This window comes from Lathyrus oleraceus, chromosome 6 (assembly GCF_024323335.1).
Source record: "Lathyrus oleraceus cultivar Zhongwan6 chromosome 6, CAAS_Psat_ZW6_1.0, whole genome shotgun sequence".
Lineage (NCBI taxonomy): Eukaryota > Viridiplantae > Streptophyta > Magnoliopsida > Fabales > Fabaceae > Lathyrus > Lathyrus oleraceus.
Window position 1 is genome coordinate 114862236 of NC_066584.1, and position 21968 is coordinate 114884203.

At 36.3% G+C, this 21968-nt stretch overlaps 1 protein-coding gene across 1 annotated transcript; it reads left to right on the forward strand.

The window, feature by feature from the left end:
* Window positions 1-19134: 19134 nt before the first annotated feature.
* LOC127092893 (uncharacterized) lies at window positions 19135-21415 on the forward strand. Its single transcript, XM_051031784.1, has 6 exons — window positions 19135-19548; window positions 19662-19759; window positions 19847-19918; window positions 20179-20303; window positions 20418-20490; window positions 21117-21415. Exons 1-6 carry the CDS (start codon window positions 19305-19307, stop codon window positions 21219-21221), a joined length of 717 nt encoding a protein of 238 aa, XP_050887741.1. The 5' UTR covers window positions 19135-19304; the 3' UTR covers window positions 21222-21415.
* The last annotated feature ends 553 nt before the right edge of the window (window positions 21416-21968 follow it).

Genomic DNA, 21968 nt, shown 5'->3' on the forward strand with positions numbered 1-21968 from the left:
AACAGAAGGATTGAAGTCCAGTAAGACTATCACAGCACGGCTGCCAACATAAGCCGATGGCCTCATTTGAACCAAAACCAGTCCTACATCAAAACTACCAAAAAACTAATTCCACCATGGTATTTTGTTGTGAAAGACTACAATTACAGTTGGGAATCGAAACATACAAACCAGCTATGCTCCATTAGCAATTGTGATTCAAATTCTTTTTTTTAAATGAGCTGCTCATCTTGTGTTATAAGAAGTGATATCTGGAGCATCTTGATGCTGGAAAGGAGATGATGGCTTCAATTTCTCCTCACAGAGAAATTTTGCAACGCCTGTTTAATTCATTCAGAAACAAAAAGAATGAAAAGAATGTGTATTGTTTGGATTGTTGCATCAGCCTTTGCCCTCACTGTGCTTCTCCATATTCCTCTCGCAGACTCTTGCAGATTAGAGGATAAGTGTATCACGATGTTGTATGAATGGATGATGCCGCAAAACCAATAGACTGTTCTTGCATTCAATCCTACAAAACAAACAGTGCAAAAGTGGTGATTTTGAATCAAAGGCCTGCATACAAACGAGCCTGTGTCTGTTCGGCCAGTTTCACTGAACCTCCTCCAAATAGTCAGCCCTCCTGTCTTCTGCAAAATGCAAAACAAAAGGTTATAGATGTCTGTGATGTGGATGACGAATCTAAACCTTCATGGAATATCCCACTTAAGGACTGTATACAAGTCAGAAGTTCTAATACAGAATCTTACAACCTACCACACTCAACGTACCTGACACTGTTGGAATAACTATGCCGAGTGAATTTGGGAAACTGATTGCTGATATTGGGGTCGGAGTTGAGAATAAAATAATATTACCTTTTAAAAATGTATTTTGGCCCAATGTTGAGTTCTTGGGAGTTATTGCCGATACATCTTATGGATGCAGCTTTTTTCTTAATCTTCACAAAGCTGCTGATCACCCTGTTCCTGTTTACATGCTTGTTGGATGCGCATAAACTTGTACTTGATCTCATACCTAGCAAAAAGAAAACATTGAAGTCACAAGGCAGAATCATAACAGAACCATGGTGTAAAGGAATTAATGCGTAGAGTTACAACAAATCAGCAGGGGTCGCTCACCATATCCATCCTGTCATGAGGTTGCAGATTTTGGTTTGGTTAAAAATGCACCTGATGGGAAGTATTCCGTTGAAACAAGGCTGGCAGGCGCATTTGGATATTTGGCACCTGAACATTTAGCCACTTTAGCCAGTCTGGTGAAGTGATCAAAGCATGGACTGGTGAAGCTCACCCGGAAAATATACTATACGAGGAAAATAGTTGGCAAATTTATGATGCGGAAGCTGTAATGTTCCAAAGGACTTGATAATAGATGGACTGGGATGCCTTTTACAAACTCGTGCTCAGTCAACGAAACTTCAGCCTCCAATACACAAAAGCTTGATTACAACCTTGTCTACGTTTTATCATCCCGAGAGTTGGACCACCAGACCGGTACTAGACTGCTTTTGCCTGCGGGCATTATTAATACCACAATTACATACCAAGAGTGCTAACCTGCATCAGGCCAGCAGATCAGTACACAGAACAAGACCAGTCAAGCAAAACACATTGAAATCAAGCAACGGAGATGTACCTGAAAATATCCCGAAACAGTGCTTTAATCCTCAGTCTTGTTGTGTACCAGTTCTTCTTTCATGTGGGAAGCGGAGAGTAACTCATGTGATGTTGGTTCTGCAGAAAGGCCAATTGGTACACAAAATCATACCAAAGCCATAAGGTTCTTGAGTCGTTAAAGCAAGCTGAGTCCAGGCTAATGCCAACTTGACGCAACATAGCAGGCAATACGGTCATACCTGTGAATTTTTGACTACCGATAGAAGTCATCATCAGGAAATCACGATGCTTCCACCGAAGAAATTTCAATCCAAAATCATAAACCGAGGCCTTGTGAAAAACCGAAGTTCCTCATGTTTCTCATGTTTTCACCATTTCACTGCAGTAACAAAAAACACAAACTAATTAGCCAAGGCAGTAATCCAGAAAATTCCCCAATTGGCATTAGGACAAAATTCAAAGAGAAAGCTAAGTTCAGAATACCGTTTTCGGTTTTAGCATTAAAACAGGCCGATCCAAACTGAGCACAAAAAAGAGGATTTTGCAGAATGCTCCTTTGAACACCAAATACACTTTTGAAACCCTAATCAGAGGAGATAAATAGAGAGGAAGCGAATTAGTGAAAAAGGAGAAAAATGGCGAAAAAACTTAAAAGCGAAAGACCCCAACCCCACAATAAAAACAAACCTGGATTAGAGAGGCGAAGAAGGAGGATTAAAGCATCGTCGGAGCTATCTTCACCGCTGAAGGTGAGATTTTCACTCGACCCTCTTTTGAACCATAGGTTCGTTAGCATCGTGAGCGATTCTGAGGAAGACGTGAGGTTTGGGAGCTTTTGAGATAGGGGTTTCGATGAGAGATGAGGGATTGAGGTTAGGTTTGAGAGCGATTGAGAGAGAGGTTTGTGAGTGAGATTGGGAGAAGAGAGGGCGAGAAAGCTAGCTGAGGACAATGACTCTTTGAGTCTGTGTTTACACTTGTTTTTTTTTTTCATTTTCTTTTTTTGTTCCCTTTTTATTTATCCCTTTTTTTTAATAGAACAATTTTGAAACCATTACTTTTTCTACGTTTAAACTTCCTAGATTTTTCATTTAATAATGTTTTCATTTACTAGTGTATTAGTATAGTATTTTACTATTCCCAACTCACCAGCCTCTTAAACCCAACAGCTAAGGGGTTGGGTTTAATTAGGGTAGTCCACCAGTTTTTTTTGTTAGTTTTTTTATTTTAATTCTTTTTTTAATTTATCTTAGTTTATATATTTAAATTAGTATTAAAATAACAACTAGTTGGTAAGTGGCCTGGTGGAGAGGAGTGGTTTCTAGGTCTTTAGCGTAGTGGGTTTGATACCCCTATGTGTAGCTTTTTTTATTTCTTTTAACATTTTCTTTTATGTTTATGCTTTATTACTCATAGTTTTTTATTATTGTTTAATAATGCAAATTTGATTTCTTTTAATTTCATCATGCATTCGAAACCATTTGAAAACTATAAAAATCATATTTTTCTCGATTTAATATCGAGCCCATTTTCACACCCCTGTAAGTCGATTGCTTTAAGCATCGCCATCAACCTCACATAGCTTACTCTTGGGCTTTCTTACAATGAGCCGGTTCTCTTGCACTTACACTCATACTTCGCATCATTTTATTGTTTGGGCCCGATTTAATTACTTCATGATTTTTGAATCCCCATTTGACAAAATGTACCCCACTTCCCCAATGTGTATATAATTTTGTATTTGTTTTATTTTTCTATTTTAGATACTAACACAAGATTAAAATCCACCATTTCTAGAAAATACAAAAAAATATGACTCGATCCAACGTCGAGTATTTTCTCAACAAACAAATCAATTCATTTCTCTCTCCATTCTATTCCATGTCTTTCAAACTTTCACCAAATGATTGATCCAACGTCAAGCCATTTTTCATAATCAAAAACTCAAAAAATATTAATTCATATTCAAGACCCTTTTCAATAAAGATGGAAGTGGAACGTGGTGTATACCACGCACTCCTGAGACTAGGATTCGAGATGTATATCTCGCCAATCCTAGCTCTCGCCATCATCCAAGTTTGTCCAGTTTGTTCTCTCAAACACTCATTCAAATTTCTCTTAAAACGTCCATCAATACTTGATCTAGGTCAAGTCATTTTCACAACAAAACTCAAAACACCTAATTCTTATTTAAACACTTTTTTCAATAAAGGTGGAAATGGAACATGGTGTATACCATGCACTCCTGAGGTTAAGATTCGAGACGTATGCCTCGCCAATCTTAACTCTCGCCATCGTCTAAAATTGTCAATGTGGTTTCGTCAAACCCTTTCTCAATCAAATCTAAGATACCTAAATCTTATTTAACACTTTTTCAATAAAGGTGGAAATGGAACATGGTGTATACCATGCACTCCTGAGGTTAAGATTCGAGACGTATGCCTCGCCAATCTTAACTCTCGCCATCGTCTAAAATTGTCAATGCGGTTTCTTCAAACCCTTTCTCAATCAAATTCCAAAAATACTTAATTCCTATCTTAACTTTTTTTTAATAAAGATGGAAATGGAACATGGTGTATACCATGCACTCCTGAGGCTAGGATTCGAGATGTATATCTCGCTCATCCAAGTTCTCGCCATCACTCAAAATACATCCAACCAATCAAACTCTTTTTCTCGCCGCCGTGCGACTAATCAAAAACCTTTTTCATAAACGAAAGGTATCTTGTCTTAAGTGATACAAAACAATGTTTCGGCCACGATTGTTGAGTCAAGATAAGTGACGATTTTCCGAATGTAGATTTATAAATCCGTTCGATGTGTGGTATGCAACCACTCCTCATCTGTTTTGGGTAAAACAATGTTTTCGTCGATTAATACAGTATAGCTTTCGCTAAAATCGACCAACAAAAAAACATTTTTCTACCCAGAACTACGTAAGCCTTGATTTCTCTTTTGAGATACGTAGGAGCAGGATTTGTAAATCTTGTCAGGCCCACTAATAAAAAAACTTAGGTTTAGTCCTTCGTTAAAAATCCAAAAACATTTCTTCTATCCTCCTTTCTTTCTTTCCCACCTAATAATTCGAAAAGCCTAACAATTCAACTAACATTAATGCGCACAACTGACCTAATGGTTCCCGTTGAGTACAATGGACGTGAGGGGTGCTAATACCTTCCCCTTGCGTAATCGACTCCCGAACCCGGATATTGGTTGCGATGACCATATCTTATCCTTTCTTTTGTCTTGGGTTTTATCGATATTTCCCCTTTCCTTTTTAGGAATAAATAAAGTTCGGTGGCGACTCTGTTCAGTCCATCATTGCGAGCGTGCGATCGCGCTTCGCTTTGAAGTCGTATCCCCATTTTTTTCGAGGTGCGACACCTCCTATCGAGATCTTCCAGCTAAGAAAGCGGTAAAATTGCGGGAAAGATAAAGGGATCAAGAGATCTACCACACGGATAAAAATCCGAAGTAACAGCAACTAAAGAAATAAGAAACCCAAAGATCTCTCAAGCTGGCACCATCAAAGAAAGCAAGTCAATACAGGTAATCGGAATAAATCTCCAAATGGTATCCCACAAATAAAGTGGAATGCCAAGCAAGCTATCTCTTCAAGAGTCATGTGAGCCTTCACAAAAACTCAACAAACAGGTTAGAATAACAAGACGGGGTGCAATCAAGAGTTGCACCAAACAAAGGAAACATGACAACAAAGCGTCAGGTAAACAGTGCACGGAGGCAAGAGAAAGCATGTCATAACAATCACCAAACAGATTAAAGAGCAAAAAACATCTTCTGTCACGCTCGCTACTGCTTCGCTTAGCGAGGTGCTAGCGAAGCTTCGCTACATATTCGCTTAGCGAGGTGCTAGCGACTGCCTGCGGGTTCTGGGTTCTTCTTTGATAACAATGTGATTTCAGAAACCCCAAACCCTAGGGCATACATTTCAGAAATTAAACGATTAAACATTCAAGGCATTGTTTTACACATTCATGCATATCTACCCGTGGGCAAAACCGAACGATACCCACTCTTCCAAATTCACCATAATACCTCATACATTTAGAAATTTCAAATTGAAAGCATAAAATAATGGGAATAAGGCAAACCTGATTGGAGAGATCGAATGAAATTGAATTGCCCGGTTAGGTTTGCAAAGCAATCTTAGGGTTTATATGAGGTAGAATAGGTTCTTTGCAAATGAGTTCCCTTCAGTGTCCGGAGGCTGCTCGGAGTTCTGTCAGCCCTTCCCTTCTTCTCTCTTCCATGGTTTTGTTTCACTGAAACTTTAGAATTTATAACCCGATTTTCGTGGCTTTGTGGGCTCAAATGAGAGAGGTCCAGGTCCAGGATTTTCTGTTATATTTTAAAACGCGTGCGCTTCGCCTAGCGAAGGATTTGCTTGCCTAGCGAGCATGACAGTTCAGATTCGCTAAGCGAACCATGCTGCTCGCCTAGCGAGCATGACAGCTCAGGCACAGACTTTTGCTCCTTAAAGATTAGCGTTTTGAATGATGAATAGACCCCATTTGAACATGTTGGAAGTAACTCAAGTCATTCCCTTGCGTTGACCGATCATCTACATAGAACCCACGAAGTGTCTTGGATGATATTCAAGCTTCTTGGAGCTAATTCTGATGGACATGATGAAATGCAATATGAAATGTTAAATGACCTAAAAATGAATGTATGAATGAGGGGGGGCAAATTTGAGATGCTACAGAGATTAACATGGTATCTTTGTTTAAATGAAATGATAGGTTAATCATGGAGAAATATTGACAACAAGATGTCAACATGGCCACGGATATGAACAAAAAATAACAACACAAATCCATAACATGAACATTGCCTCATGTTGAGGGTTTTAGAAACAAGCATAGGCATATGGTTAACATGAAAATGAACATGATGATGCGCATGGTAATGGCATAGATGTATCAAGCATAAGAATGAGCAAAACAAATAGCCATGGAGTAAGATGATTACCTAGTGGAAGCTTGGTCCACTGCCTCTTGGTTGTGGAGAGAATGGAAGAAGAGGATGCTGCTTTGATGCTTCAAGGACCTCAACTCAAGAGCTTGATGAAAACTGATCTGTGACCTCTTTTCCTTGCTTGCAACGAAATTCCAATGACTCCTTCAGATTTAGGGTTTTTTGTCTTAAGTATGATGGATCAAATGCTTAATGGGCTCTGAAATAAATGATTTGTTCATGGGAAAAATGATGCATTTTGGTTGCAAATGGTGAGGTGGTGTTAGAAAAGGGAAAGAAAAGGCACATGAGGTTTTGTCCTTATTTGGCAAACTCTTAAGTGAATGAAATAAAGGTGCATGGCCAAATGAGGAAACAAACATGGGCTGGATTTATGCAGCATAACTTTGGTCTGGTTTGGCAAGCAAGAAAACAGTCCAAGATGATGACTTTGTGGCTATGTAACTTAATGAGCAAGCTACCAATTGGTGAGAGAATGCAAACAGTAGAAAGGTCTCATGGAGTATAGCATGTTTCATGTTGAGCATGAGTGGAAATGATGAGTGGAAGAAGATGAAAAATGGGCCTCAAGATCATGTCACACCATGCAAAACTGGTTGGGCAAGTTTGGCCTAAAATCTGCCTAGAAAATCAAGTCATGGTGCCAACTTTAAGTGAGTGCATCTCTCAAACCATGGATCCAAATGAGATGATTCCAAAGGGAGGTGAAAGAGGACATGGCAAGGTATAATTATTGTGAAGAAAACATTTGCAATTGGTGCCTTGAAGTGCAAGAAAACTGGCCAAGAAGTCTTGACAAACTTTGAAGATTTTGAGACTTAGAAATTTTTCTAAGTGTCCTAAAAAAATGCCCTACTTTGACCAAGCATAACTTTCTCAATTTTAATCCAAATGGAGCAAAATTTATATTTATAGAAGGCTTGGAACAAGAGTAACAACTTTCATGTTGGAAAAATTTTCAAATAGAGCTTTTATCTTGATGGAAAATGGGCTTAAAGTGAGTGCAACAATCATGAAAACTTGCCCTAAATGGAAAGTCAACCATTTCCAAATTAAGTAACTTCTCCAATTCCTGATTAAATGATGAATCCATGATCCAACCTTGATCAAATTTCACATGTAGGCTCCCCTAGGCATGGATTTTGAGATTCCACTCTTAAAAAGTCAGGAGTTGACTTTTCTGGCCCCACAGTTGACTTTTCCCAAACTGTCTGACTCCCGATTCCAGTGATCAATTGAAGCACCTCTGGCTCAAATAAAAAGCTGATTTTTTGTATGTAGACCCTTGTGGACATATGGAGGGCCATGGAAAAGAGTTTCACCCAAAGAATCAGAAATAAACTGATTTTATACCAAACCCTAATTTTAGGGCAAAATTGATTAGGAACTGATTGCACTGATTGCCAATGGATCTTTCTGAGATAATTGTGAGTCTTCCTAGGCCAAGAGGCCTCTCCAATCATGACACGGATAAGATCCTATAATTCCAACCAAGCATTTCCTATTGCAGGTAGCCATGAAACCCTAACTTCCTGATTAAATCCAGATGAACACTCTGATAGCTCTGAATCCTTCACTGATGAACTGTAGACCATAATAAGATACCTGGAGCCCCCTGAGACCCTTGAGACTTGTATATTTAGAGAATTAAGTCTAATTATCAATCTTGCTTTGTGTGGGCTCCTTCTGTTAAGGAGTGATCAATCAAAACCTGATTCTCAAGTCACTAATGCAGTATGCAATGAGTATGACCTAGTGTGATGCTAATGAAGTGTGAAACATAATCCCATGCTTCCAGGAAAAATGAAGGGTAAATTTTGGGGTATTACAATGTGGTATATTAAGGTTGCCCATTTTCTAAAATATTCCACCAATACCCTTTGGAAAAAAGTTATGAGATTTAAAATGAGTTAACTTACTTAAATCAAATGAAAAAAAATCATTTAAATATAAAACCGATAAAACTTAAATAAACACTTAATTAATTCTATTTATCTACTTCGAATGTTGTTTTACAAAAAAACAAAAGTAAAAGGGCTTAAAATGAATAAAAATCGGATGCAAAAGTATCCGAAAAATTAAACCGAGTGCACCACAAAAATTAATGCGAAATAAACTTCTCAAAAATATACAAGTTTTGATCAGATTTTGAAATATATTCTGATCGGTTAAACGGGCATAGACTGATCAAAATACGACTAAAAAAATAGTCGAAAAATTAAACGAGCACACCATACTAAATTACGCGAACTGTAGATTAATAAGACTGATGTCTACAAGCTCGATTTCAAAACTTTTTACCCGCTAATTTTCATGTATTTGAGAAATGATTCAACCAGTCTGTCTGTATATTAGAGAATTTATTCTAACCAATACTTTAGGTATTATTCATGATGAAATGCATGTCATGTTATACAGATGATACAAACTAAAAGTAAAGTCAAATGTATGAAAGTTTTAAAATATCTAGACAAAATTGGGGAATGACACTCGTCATTTCAGGAAAAAAACTTAAGGAAACCCTTTTCTCAAATGATGCAAACTAACAATATTCTCAATATACAACTTAGTTAACTTATGCAAAGTATAGTAGATCCTAATCGGTATGAAATGAGTTGATTTAGTCAGCCTATCAACAATCACCCAAATAGTCATATTCTTCGGCAAACTTGTTGTGGAATCCATGGAAATGCTATCCCACTTCCACTCCAGAATACTCAACGGTTGCAGATCCAACGACTTCTGATGTTCAATCTTCGACTTCTGACAAGTCAAACAAGCATAGACAAACTCAGTTGCTTCCTTTTTCATTCCTGGCCACCAAAAAAATTTCTATAAGTCTTGATACATCTTAGTGGCACCGGGATGAATACTCAACCATTATGTGACCCTCCTCAAGAATAATCTTCTTCAGCTCGGGAACATTTGGTACACAAACCCTATCTTTGAACATCATCACACCATTCTCATCAATTACGAATTTATCACCCTTATCTTATTTGATTAACACAAGTCGGTCAACCAATCCCACATCGGTCTTCTGACTCTCTCTAATCTCTTCAAGAATACCATTGGTTAGCTTCAACATACCCAACTTCACACTGTTAGGAATCTCTTCACATATAAAACTCTTGTCTCTGAATTGCTCGATCAAATCTAACTCTCGAACCATCAACATTGACATATGCAAAGACTGCTTGCTCAATGAGTCAGTTACAACATTAGCCTTACCCAAATGGTAACTCAAGCTAAAATTAGAATATTTCAGAAACTCAAGCCATGTCCTCTGCCTCATATTCAATTCCTTCTGATAAACTAGATATTTTAAACTCTTGTAATCACTGAACACCTAAAATCTAGAGCCAAACAGATAGTTCCTCCAAATCTTCAACATGAATACCATTGTTGCCAACTCAAGATCATGCATATGATAAGTCCTTTCATAAACTCTCAATTGTCTAAGAGTGTAAGCCACGACCTGGCCATTCTGCAACAACATATCTCTTATACCCATCTTCGAAGCATCATAATACATAAAAAATGACTCACTTGGATTCAGCAAAATAAAAAATGGAGTGGATGTTAACTTCTTCTTGAGTTCTTGGAAACTCTCTTCACAATTCACATCCTAAACATAGGCTTGACCCTTTCGAGTCAACTGAGTCAAATACAACATTAACTTCAAAAAACCTTCAATGAACTTCCTTTAGTAACCAACCAGTTTAAGAAAACTTCTAATCTCATTGACAGACTTCATACTCTCCCATTGTAACATAACATCTATCTTTGATGGATTGACAACTATACCACCACTAGAAATCACATGACCAAGGAAACTCACTTCTCTTAACCAAAACTCGCACTTGGACAACTTTGCGTACAACTGGTTCTCTTTCAGTGTATGTAATACAATTCTTAAATGTTCCATATGCTCTTCATCAAACTTCTAATATATCACAATGCCATCTATAATCACAACAACGAACTGGTCTAAATGCGGATGAAAGATCCTATTCATGTATTCCATGAACACTTCATTCGTATTAGACACTTCAAATAACATTATCGAATACTCTTAATGACCATAACTTATTCTGAAAGTCTTCAAAATATCTTCTGACTTCAAACGAATCTGATGATAACCCGAACACAGATCAATCTTGCTAAACAAATAGTACCAACTGATCCATCAATTCATCAATCCTTGGAAGTGGATACTTGTTCTTGATAGTCATCTTATTCAATTATTGGTAGTCGATACATAGCCTCATACTACCATATTTCTTCTTCACTAACAACACCGGTGCATCTTACGGTGAAACACTCAGACGCACAAACTTCTTTTCAAGTAAATCTTCAAGTTGTTTCTTCAATTCACTCAATCTGAAGCATACATCCTACAAGGTGCCATCGACATTGGAATAATACCGGGTATTAAATCTCTGGATAACCCAACTTTTCACTAAGGTAGAAAATCACTAATATTTTCTGGAAACACTTTTGGAAAATCACACACCACAGGTAACTCACCGATCACAACTTTGCTTTCGGCCTTCATAGAAGCTAATATCATAAACATTGTATCATCATCCTTCAAGAACTCATACACTTTCTTGGAAGACACAAACAACTCATCACTTACATCAAACTATGGAAATGACATCATCTTGTCAAGGATTTGCACTTTGGAAATTGACGACACGCTGAACCAATCCTCCACACTTGAAACATCTCATAGAATCAAAAGCTTTTCCCCCACTTATTTCAATCCCTCTCCTAGAGACAGGCGGTTAGAAAAATAAATTAGTATCGACAGTGTTTCACACACATGTCACTTACCAGGGAACAATCAACATTACAAAACCTGGCCTGACGAACCGACCTGCTCTGATACCACTATGTAACATCCTAGACCCCAAAACAGTTAAATCGTAGAATAATTGAAGTATTGATCATAATTCACATGTTTAGGATGTCACTCATCATAAAATAACACTTTTTCCACAACACTTATCAGTTAAGGTAAAACGCTTTAATACACATGTCATCACATTCTCACCTTCACTTAGGGTATCATCACAGCGGAAATCGTCAAATAAGCATGTGTCACAACAATTAAGTCTCATTAAAATACCTTATTTGAATTAAAACAATATGGCAAAAGTCGCTACTATAACATAAGCTCAAACATCAAGAGTGTAACATACGGCTCTCGATTAGCAAAAACACAAACTGAATAAAATAATCAAACATTCTCAACCCCGATGTTACATGATCAGACCAAGACTTATAACAATGATGAACTAAACGAAGTAACTCTGGGAGCTAACTTCCACTTACCGCAACAAACTCTACTTCTGAGTAACTGAAAGATGTCCATGGTGGACAACGTCAAATCAAATGGGGTAAGAAACAACAAAACCAATACAAATAGTTTAAATAATGCTAAGGTAAAGAACGCACAACAAGCACACATATATTACACATCCATCAACAATATATTCTCACACCCAAATCATGACAACTTTTACATAATCACATCCAGTCATCAACATCATCAACAATCAACTACATATGCAATCATGTATGCAAATGTACTCTATAATTGACTCATTATGCATGCGATACCATTCATGATCACTCAGGTTCATCTCGCTCCCGGTCCCCATCATAGGACCAGAGCAGACCAAATCATTACCATCACCATAGGTAACGCTTCACAAGTTCTCATATTGAAGTGACTACTCGTTCTCGTTCCTTAATAAGATTGTAACACATCAAAATTGGACTGAAGTCCGTACACCATGATGCATGACTCTCAACAACATGCATTATCACTAAAATGTTCACCAAAAGGATCCCTATAACATCTCACCATTTATACATCACATCATTCATCATACACAACAATCAATCCATGTTACGACATTAATAAACAACAAACAAACAACAGCAACTCAAGAAATGTAACTTCATAGGCATTCATTCAAGTTATTTCACAAAAACAACAACACATCGTTTTATAAGCATAACGATTTACGAAGCTATCCATATATTCCACAACATATATTCATACATCACTTAAATAGTTTAGTTTATCTTATTGAACATCACCAAACAGCAACCAATCATTATTGGCATCGGAAAACAGACAGACAATTCGACACAAAACAACAATTCAACATTGTCCCTCCTCGTTAAGCGACACATATTTCGCTAAGCAAAAGTCACAAAAAACCATAACCCTCACCCTGTCACATTTGCTTCAGCGAACACAACAGTTCACTGAGGGAACTCTCGCTAAGCAAGCACGTCCATACCTACAAAAAAATATAAAAGCGATTTGTCTCTGCAACAACCCCCAAACTCCCCAAAGTCAGTCCCAAATATCCCCCACCCATAAAATTACATCGCATGTTATAACACCATTAGGACATAAATCACAAAATTAAATCACTTAATTCATTCAATCTCTTCAATTCATCTTTACCCCTTAACCTTCCAATCCCTCAAAGATGGTCGAAAACATAAATATCTAAAAACCAGAAAATAGTACACAAATAGGCACATGAAATTCATCATTAAAACAACCGACAACATCAAAACTTCATAGAAAATTTAGAATCTATCACATCCCAAACTTCCTAAAGAGAGTAAGGATCTCTCATCTCTACCCCCTCATGCAATACACCTGAATTGATAGCCTTTTCCCCCCCCCCCCCCCCCCCCCCCCTCTTACCTTAGATTTCCAACAATTGATGATGAATCAAACAACTTCTATGGCTTCCCTCTTCAAAATCCTAGTTTTTGCTCTTTCTCTCATTTTCGCCTCTTGTTCTACGCATGTTAGGTGTTTCTCTCAAAACCTAGATTTTTCCCTACTTTTAGAATATATAATACCCTCGTCACTTTTGCTTAATTAGTATTTATGCCCCACTCATTACTAGCTTCTCTACTCTTACCACCTATTTCTCCAATCCCCACAAATGTATCAATTCTACCATTTTACTATTTATATAATTGATTCGAATAAAGCACCATTTATTCTAATAATTAATTAATATTATAATAACTTCTAAACAACTAAACCATCTCTTACTCTCTATATACCTCTATTCCAAGGATACTTACTCCCACAATCAACATAACAATAATTTAAAACACCAATTAATCAAATAAAATTCTAAATAATTCAATTAAATTAATTAATCGAATTTTGGGTGTTATAACAACTAAACAACTTAAGTGCAGGCAAGCGATTCAAAGATGCAATCAGACTAAACTGCCAAGATAGGGTTTAAATATAATCGTAAAAGTTCTTTGATGATTGTAACCTAAATATAACTCAAGACTCATCTCAAAGTAAAATTCAAGCAAGTATCTACATTATTGAAGTATATGATAAGACTTAAAGTGTGTGAAAGATTTCCCTAAAACATCTGAGTGAATAAGCATTGTAAAAGCATAAGAGTTTTCTCGTAAAGTTTATGACTAATCACACACATTAAAACGAGTTTTACAACTTATTTTTTTAAAGAAAATATTCCCAAAAATGTTTTAAATCCATGTCAGGTGAATCAGGAGTTGTCAGAAAAGTTATGGGCAATTTTTCATACTGGTCAATCAATTGGCACTTACACCCAATTGATTGGGTTAGTGAAAAACAGTGTCCTAAATATTTAGGACATAATGTCAATGAATGGTAACGATTACGTATTTTTTCTTTCCTTTTAAAACTTACTAAATGATCATTTTTAGGCCATCCAATCGATTGGTGCATATGCCAATTGATTGACTCATCAATTCTGGCCCCAACAAATTTTCTTTTTGTGCCAACCTTTAGCCTATAAATAGAGGTCCATTTCCTCATATTTTCACATCCATAAATGTGAGCTTACATACCTCACTCCTCACTCACTCTCTAAAATATTTTTATTTACTTTCTCTCACTTAAATTTAGCCATAATACTTTCGAGAAAGTTTTTTTGCAAGTGAGGCATTTGTGTAATTCTAGAAGGGTAGTATTATAAATTCACCAAGGAAAATTTGTTTCTACCTTGGTTGAATAATTTATCCAATTAGGGATTGTTTAATTGGGTTCAAATCTAAACATGTTAAATGTTTTGGTTTGGAGATTTAGTTACTAAATCACTAGTCCGGTTCAAAGTCTTAGCCCATTCAAAAGATTTCATCGGTTTGAGATCAACTCAGTGTTAAAATCTCAAGTTTCTTGGTGGTTATCCTTTGTAAAACCTCTATTCGGTTTGTAACCTCAACCCAATTAAAAGCTTGTTAAGGTTGGAGATAAACCCGATATAAAATCTCATAGGTTCGTGAGATTAACCCATATTAAAATCTCACCCGGATTTGAGATTAGCCGGTGTAACAATTTGAAGCTTGAAGACTAACCACTCCAAGTTTCAGTTTGGAAAGAAGACTCACTACTTCAATCCATTATTTGGAAGGAAGAATCACAACTTCTCTATGTGTTCGCAGTTTGGTTGGAAGTAAGTCATAAACTTCATTTTCCTTGTATAAGGGGGTTCGAGAGTTCAACTTACTAAAATATCTTAAGTTTATTGGATACTCTCAATAACAAATCTTATCGAGATAATTAGGTTTTTTTTTCCGAACCTTTATAATTTACGGTGTTATCTCTCTATCCCTTAACTATTTGCTTTATGCATTTTATTTTCCACTACTTACATCTAAAACTTTTCTAAAATATTTTCAAACTCTGAAATTGATCCTAAAAGTTTTTCAAACTCAAGTTTTTTCTGAAACACATAATTCACCCATCTCTTGTGTGTGGAGTCATATGTCCAACATATGCGACTATGCCTTGAAGGTTTTTTTTGTGTAATGGTGAAATACACCCTTGAGGGATTCTTTTATATTTTTAATACCTTAGGGATTAATCAAATTATGAGCTTGCACACCCTTGTTTATTTTTGTGTGAACTATCTTAGAATACATTTCGAATAGGTTTTGACCTTGTTGAGATCTGGTAGGACAAGAATTCCTACATGAGGATGATAATGTTGACTCTTGGAAGGTAATTATTCATCCATGAAGATTCAACAAATGTGATCACCTATATGGACGGAAAGGATTCCTCCATGGGGTTCCAATATCAATTATTGCCATAATGGGAGGCAATATGACCACCTCTATGGGTGGTAAGGATCTCTCCATAAGAATCCAACGTAAATGACTGCCTTTATAGGAGGTTTTAATATGGTTTCCTTCAATATTAAGTTCCTGAAAAATAAAGAAATATAATTCTAAAATTTATAGGATAACGTAAGGCACCTCATTAAAAACGCATGCAACTTATTATTCACACAAAAAAAACAATGTCATAAGAATTTAACCATACAAATAAAAGAGATTATACTCCATCTTAAAAAAATGAATAAATAATTTAAAATAAATAAAACATGTGTTAACACCTAAGATAATTAAAGGTTTCTAGTATGTCTCTTCTTCTGCCACCTTCGTGCTCTTTTGGAGTAGGACCACCAAATCTTCATCCTCTGAATTTACCTCTTGCGACCTGACCCCCAATTTCACTTATACTACATTCACTCCATGTGCATCCGCTTGTTGTGAATGGACCATGACCATAGTCTTATTCAGCTTTAGGGTTTATACGTAAAACTTCTTGGCGATATCTTGATCCTCATGGATAACTCCAACTCGCACATCTAGAAATAGGTATTTCATCCAATGATATACTGTAAATAGGGTGACTCCGAGTTGGTTGAAAGAATACATCCTTATAATCATGTAATATGAGAAACGTTTATTTATAATCAAATATATTACCTTGATCAACTTGGTGTTCTCCTTAGCTCCAAACATGATATTCATGGTAATATATCATTTTACTTGTACTTGTTCGCCTAAAAATCCTACCAATAAGCCTTGGAATACTTTGAGGTTATCCAGGTCTAGACAGAGTCTTTCAAAAGTGTCCTAGTAAAGGATGTCTACAAAGCTTCCTAAATCAATCTCCACTTTCTTAATCTCTCAATCATCACACCTCACAGTTATGACCATAGGGTCATTGTCATACAAATGTATGTCTGTTGCGTCCTTCTCGAAGAATGTAATCTTAGAATCTAGGTCTACCTTCTCATTTGAGTTAGGGCTAGTGGATGAGCCTTGAATTATCAGGGTTTGCGTGCGTATTTTCTGCGGAAAAAACTAATCTCCATTCCCCTGCAAATCCTCCCGCTAAGGTGTTAAGGGTGTGATGCATAGGTCTATCCTCTCCCTATTTGCTTGATTCCCTTCCCTCTTTGGACTCGAGACTCCCATAAGAATCTTGTCTTGCAATATGGATCCGCCTGGCGTCTGGGCGACATTGCCCCTGACATTCTTCTTTAAATGACCCTCATGGATGAGGCGTTTTATCTATTTCTTGAGTTGGTAGCAATATTTTGTATGATACCCTTTGACCTTATGAAACATGCACCACTTGTTGGGCTCACTCCACGTGATATCGAACTAGGGGTTTGGAGACATTGGAATATCGCGCATATAAAGTAGCTAACACCATATCTGCTCGTATCGAGTGTTCAAAGGATTGAATTTCTCAACAACTTTTCTGCTTCATTTGAACGTCGCCATATCTCTAATAAGTGAGGTATAATAATTCTTATGCAACTGTTGTGGGTTATTAAGGTTACCAGTAGCCCGCTCTTTGAAATCCATGACCTTATTTTCAGTGTTGTTTTCATATCCCTTTATATAAGACTATGCACATGTCACCAACTCCACCAAGGAAACTGCTAGCCTTTGAGCGAGAGATTTGTTAAAATATCCCTTAGCCATTTTGGAATGCTCCTACGAACATTTCTTGATTGGGGTGGATAATCTTGATAGTTGTCTTACTGAAGCAAACGAGGTATTCCCTCAAATATTCGGAGGGCCCCTAATGAATGTTGAAGAGGCTAGTGTCATACATCTTTATGTGTCTGCTTGCTACAAACTAATGTACTAGTTTCTTCACCAGCTCTTGATAGTTGGTGACCTAGAGTCGTGATAGTTCCATGTACCACCTTAATGTTACATCTCCAAAGGTGCCATAGAGAAGTTTGAATTTCAAGGAATCAATAGCTCCCCTAATGTGCGTGTTGATGGAGGCAACATGCTCATACAGGTTTCTACGACCATCAAACTTGGCCAATGAGGGAAGCTTGAAGTTCTTTGGAACCTGCGCCCCGTATATCTCATCAGAGAGAGGTTATAGGCCTAGGATTCCAGTCTCCTCAGTAAGGTCAACCTCCTACTAACGTTGTTGTATGTGAAGGACGTTATCCTATAGGGTTTGATTCTGGCGACGTAAGTCGTCTATGGCAGTATATATTTCTTCCATGGCATCATCATCGTCATCAGACTCGTTGTTGGCCAGAGTTGTTATCTTCTTGTTTACTGTGTTGAATAAAGGAGTTGGAGGCGATGATAAAAATCTAGTTGGATGACGTGATGATGATCCAAGTCAGTTTTACTAGGGTCCCATGATGGGCTAATCGTACTTGCTAAAAGTACAATACATGACAACCCCTTGTGTTGTAGGGTTGTCAAGGTGTTATAGCCAACTCACATAAAGGTGGTGAAAATATTCAAATACGACATTTTTAGAGTGAACAAAATCTCCCTTTCAACCTTATGATTGAGTTATTTATAGGAATCTTCTGGGTCTGGATGTTAGGCTCCAAGGAAATAGTAACAACACTTTCCACTCTTAGGAGTGTGTAAAATGGATAGTTACTCTTCCCATTACTCTAGAGAACGTGTCTTCCCCTTCTTGACTTCCTTTCCCCTATCGTTATAGGCTGGGACACGTCTGACCCCCTGTTTTCATAAATAGACGAGCATTTCAATCAAGGACAGTCATTACAAATAATGAATGTATGTTATAATAAAAGACCGACTAGGTAGTTGGTAGGTGATATATGGCATTTCTAGATGAGAGAGAACCTCAACGCCGTCTCTTTTGGGCCTTTTGTAAATATACATGATATAATTTAAATAGTTGAAAGTCTTAGAGAAGGATAATATCACTCATTTCACTGATAGTCTTGAAAAAAATGATAAAATTCAAATTGTTAAGAAATCTTAGAAAAATATTATATATTTTAATCGCTTAAATAAAAATTTATTTTATTTTATTGATACTGAAATAATTATAAAATATTTTAATATTTAATTATAAATATAAAAAAAATTAATATAAAATATTAAAAAGAGATAGTTGTTCACCGAAGAGTATGGTAAAATAAATTTAGGCGAAGTCTTATTTATTCAATACAAAAAATACCTTTAAAATAAAATACTTTAAAAATAATAAAAAAATTATACTAGTAAAAATTAATTAAATATAATAAAATTACATATTACTACATACATAGTATTAGTTAAAGGTACAATATTCTATTTCTTTTATAAAGAATAAAGAAGTTAAAAATTTATATTTGCAAAGAATAGAGGAGCGTGTTGAAACCACGTGGAAAAGTGCAGGTCGCATCATAAAATATAGGCGTGTCTCTTTCCTCGCCTTTCCACTCCCACTCACTCTCCATCTTACATTTTCACTATTACAACAACAACTTCTCATTTTCCATCATAACAACATCAACAACTTCTCTATTTTCTGTTGGTGTTGTTTACCCATACCAAATGGAAATCGTGACTTCTTCTTCCATAGGCGTGAATCTCCGTCCTCTATCACCAATTCGCCACTCTTCTTTCCCCACAACAACAACAACAACTTCACCTTTGCACCTTCGTCACAATCTCAAATGTCTCGCCACAAAGGAGGACTCACCGGAACCTCTACAATCGACGAGAACAACCACTGAAACGATCTTACATTCTTTCTCTCCGTTGCCATTACTTTACACCGCCGCTCTCATCCCCGGAGGTACTTTACCATTACAATTACAACTCAATCCTTAATTAATCCTAATTAATGAATTAATTGAAAAATTCAAAGTAATAAAAAGTATAAATTAGTGTTTAATTAAATCTTAACAGATGGAGCTGTGAAATCTGCGTTTGAGCCTTTTGTTGACATAGTGAAGTCGTTGAATCTACCGGACTGGCTTGTACATTGGGGTCACCCTGCCAATATGGTAACTAATTTCAGTTATAGAAAGATGAAAATAGTGTTAGTTAGTTAGTTAGTTGAGTTAGTTAATGTTCTGTTTTTGGACTTGCAGGCAGTGGTTCTCTTTGCTATGGGTGGTTATGGTACTTATCTCGGCTTCCGTATACGTTATTCCGATGACACGGTAACGATTTCATGCTGCTTTCTATATTAATTATTATGATGGATTATTACTAGGCTTCATTGTGACTTCTGAAAATTTCATAGGGTGGCAGCGCATTTTGTTGTCTGTTTGTCTTTTTTATTTCTGTTTCTATATAATGCTAGTTTGAACTTGTAACATTGTATAGTTCTCTTTTAGTAGTTTGAAGAGAAACTTGTTTTAGTTGGATTGGAGTTGAATATAGAACCGAATTGATTAATTATAAAGTGGTGAATTTGTAGGAGGAAAAGGCTAAGGCCAAAGACTTGCATCCCAAGCTTTTAGCTGGAATGTTTTTCTTTTTTGCTCTGGGAGCTACCGGTGGAGTAACATCTTTACTCACATCAGATAAACCCATTTTTGACAGGTTATGTCTCTTTTGAACCTTATTACTTGTTAGTTTAATTCTAACTTTCATTTCACATGATATTCATTTTCAATACCATAAACAATATCCTTAGATGATCTTGTTTCCATGCAGTCCTCACGCTGTTACAGGCGTTATTGGCCTTGCTTTGTTGACAATACAGACTATATTACCTTCACTATTTGAGGTAATGGTTATTTCGAATGAGCTAGCTTGTTTTAATTTCCTTTCCTATATTTTAGCCCATTTTTAAATCATGGTCCTATATAAGAACATTATGCCGAATGTTAATCCATGTAGCTAACCCCATATAGTGGGATAAGGCTTGGTTGCTGTTGTTTTGAATCATGTTACCTGCACATAGGTACATTGATCAAGCATTCTTCACACCCACGATATGAGAAAGTTATCTTCACCGATATTTGCTTATGAATATTTCATTCATAAACTAGTAAATATTGAAGTGTCTTATGAGTTTCGCAGAATAGACACTTTAAATTGAATGTGTGTGAAAGACACTAACACATGTGATTACATATTTAATCACTTACATTTTCGTAGATTATATCTGATGTCTAAATGTCAACCTCGTGTCCGTATCTTTGCCAATGTTTCACAACTGAAGAATCTTCTTGTGCAAATAATTACTCAGCCCCAATCTTGCTATTAGGAACATTTTTCAAGGAACTAGTAACCAAAGTAACAAAACCTAAGAATGACTTAAAAGTTTCGACAGTGTTGATTTTCACTCTAGCTCATTGAATTTGTTACCATTTTCCGTCCTTCACTCTCTGTTACGTGAATGATATGCAGGGGAATCCTGGATTAAGGAATGTTCATGGCATCTTGGGTGGTAGTATCATGACACTCTTTCTTATTCATGCTGCCTTTGGACTTCAGTTAGGCCTCAGTTCCTAATTACAGCTTCCATCGAAGCTATTGGTTATGAGGAGGTTATTTGTTTTAGTTAATTGTGTATATTCTTTCCTGCATTGGTTCATAAAAAAATCATTTGAGAATTTTGATTACGAGGATGTTATGTTATCTTCTATAATTTTTCTACAAGCTTTTTCACATGGAAAAATGAGTGGGAACTTCAGATTTTAGTATAATTAATGTGCAATGACTGATTGACCTAGATTTCAATTACTATTTTGTTAAAAGTGTTAATGCAACTAGAAACTGAGTTATCTTTATAAGTTACTAAATGACAAACACTCCAAACTTGCAATGTCCGACACCGGAATGATCAATGTAAGATACATCTCGAAAAAGTCATATAAATGTTCTCCATAAAAATAATTTCTTTCTTTGCTTAAACACGATATATATTTCTTGAACAAATCTCACACTTTATCCAATTACAGATTTTTTTAACCGTAAATGCAATTAGAAAGAATTATCTTTACAAGTTATTAAACGACAAGCACTCCAAGCAGCTATATAAATGATTTCAGAGATGAAGTATTATAGCTTTAATTGAAACATAACCATGCAAATATATCACAATTGATAATGAAGTACTGCTACGGACACCAGGATATAACATGGATAATATCATAGACATAAGATGCCGATATCACTACATAAACGATAATATTTGAATTTTTTATTCATTTATTTTATAAATATTAAAAATCTAACCGCTGCTTATGCTTTACCGTA

Excerpts from the sequence above, each read along its gene's own strand:
- LOC127092893 (XM_051031784.1), top strand. The coding sequence starts at position 19,305 with ATGGAAATCGTGACTTCTTCTTCCATAGGCGTGAATCTCCGTCCTCTA. Across the intron at positions 19,549-19,661 it reads CGCCGCTCTCATCCCCGGAG|ATGGAGCTGTGAAATCTGCG; the intron begins GTACTTTACCAT and ends AAATCTTAACAG. Across the intron at positions 20,491-21,116 it reads TATTACCTTCACTATTTGAG|GGGAATCCTGGATTAAGGAA; the intron begins GTAATGGTTATT and ends AATGATATGCAG.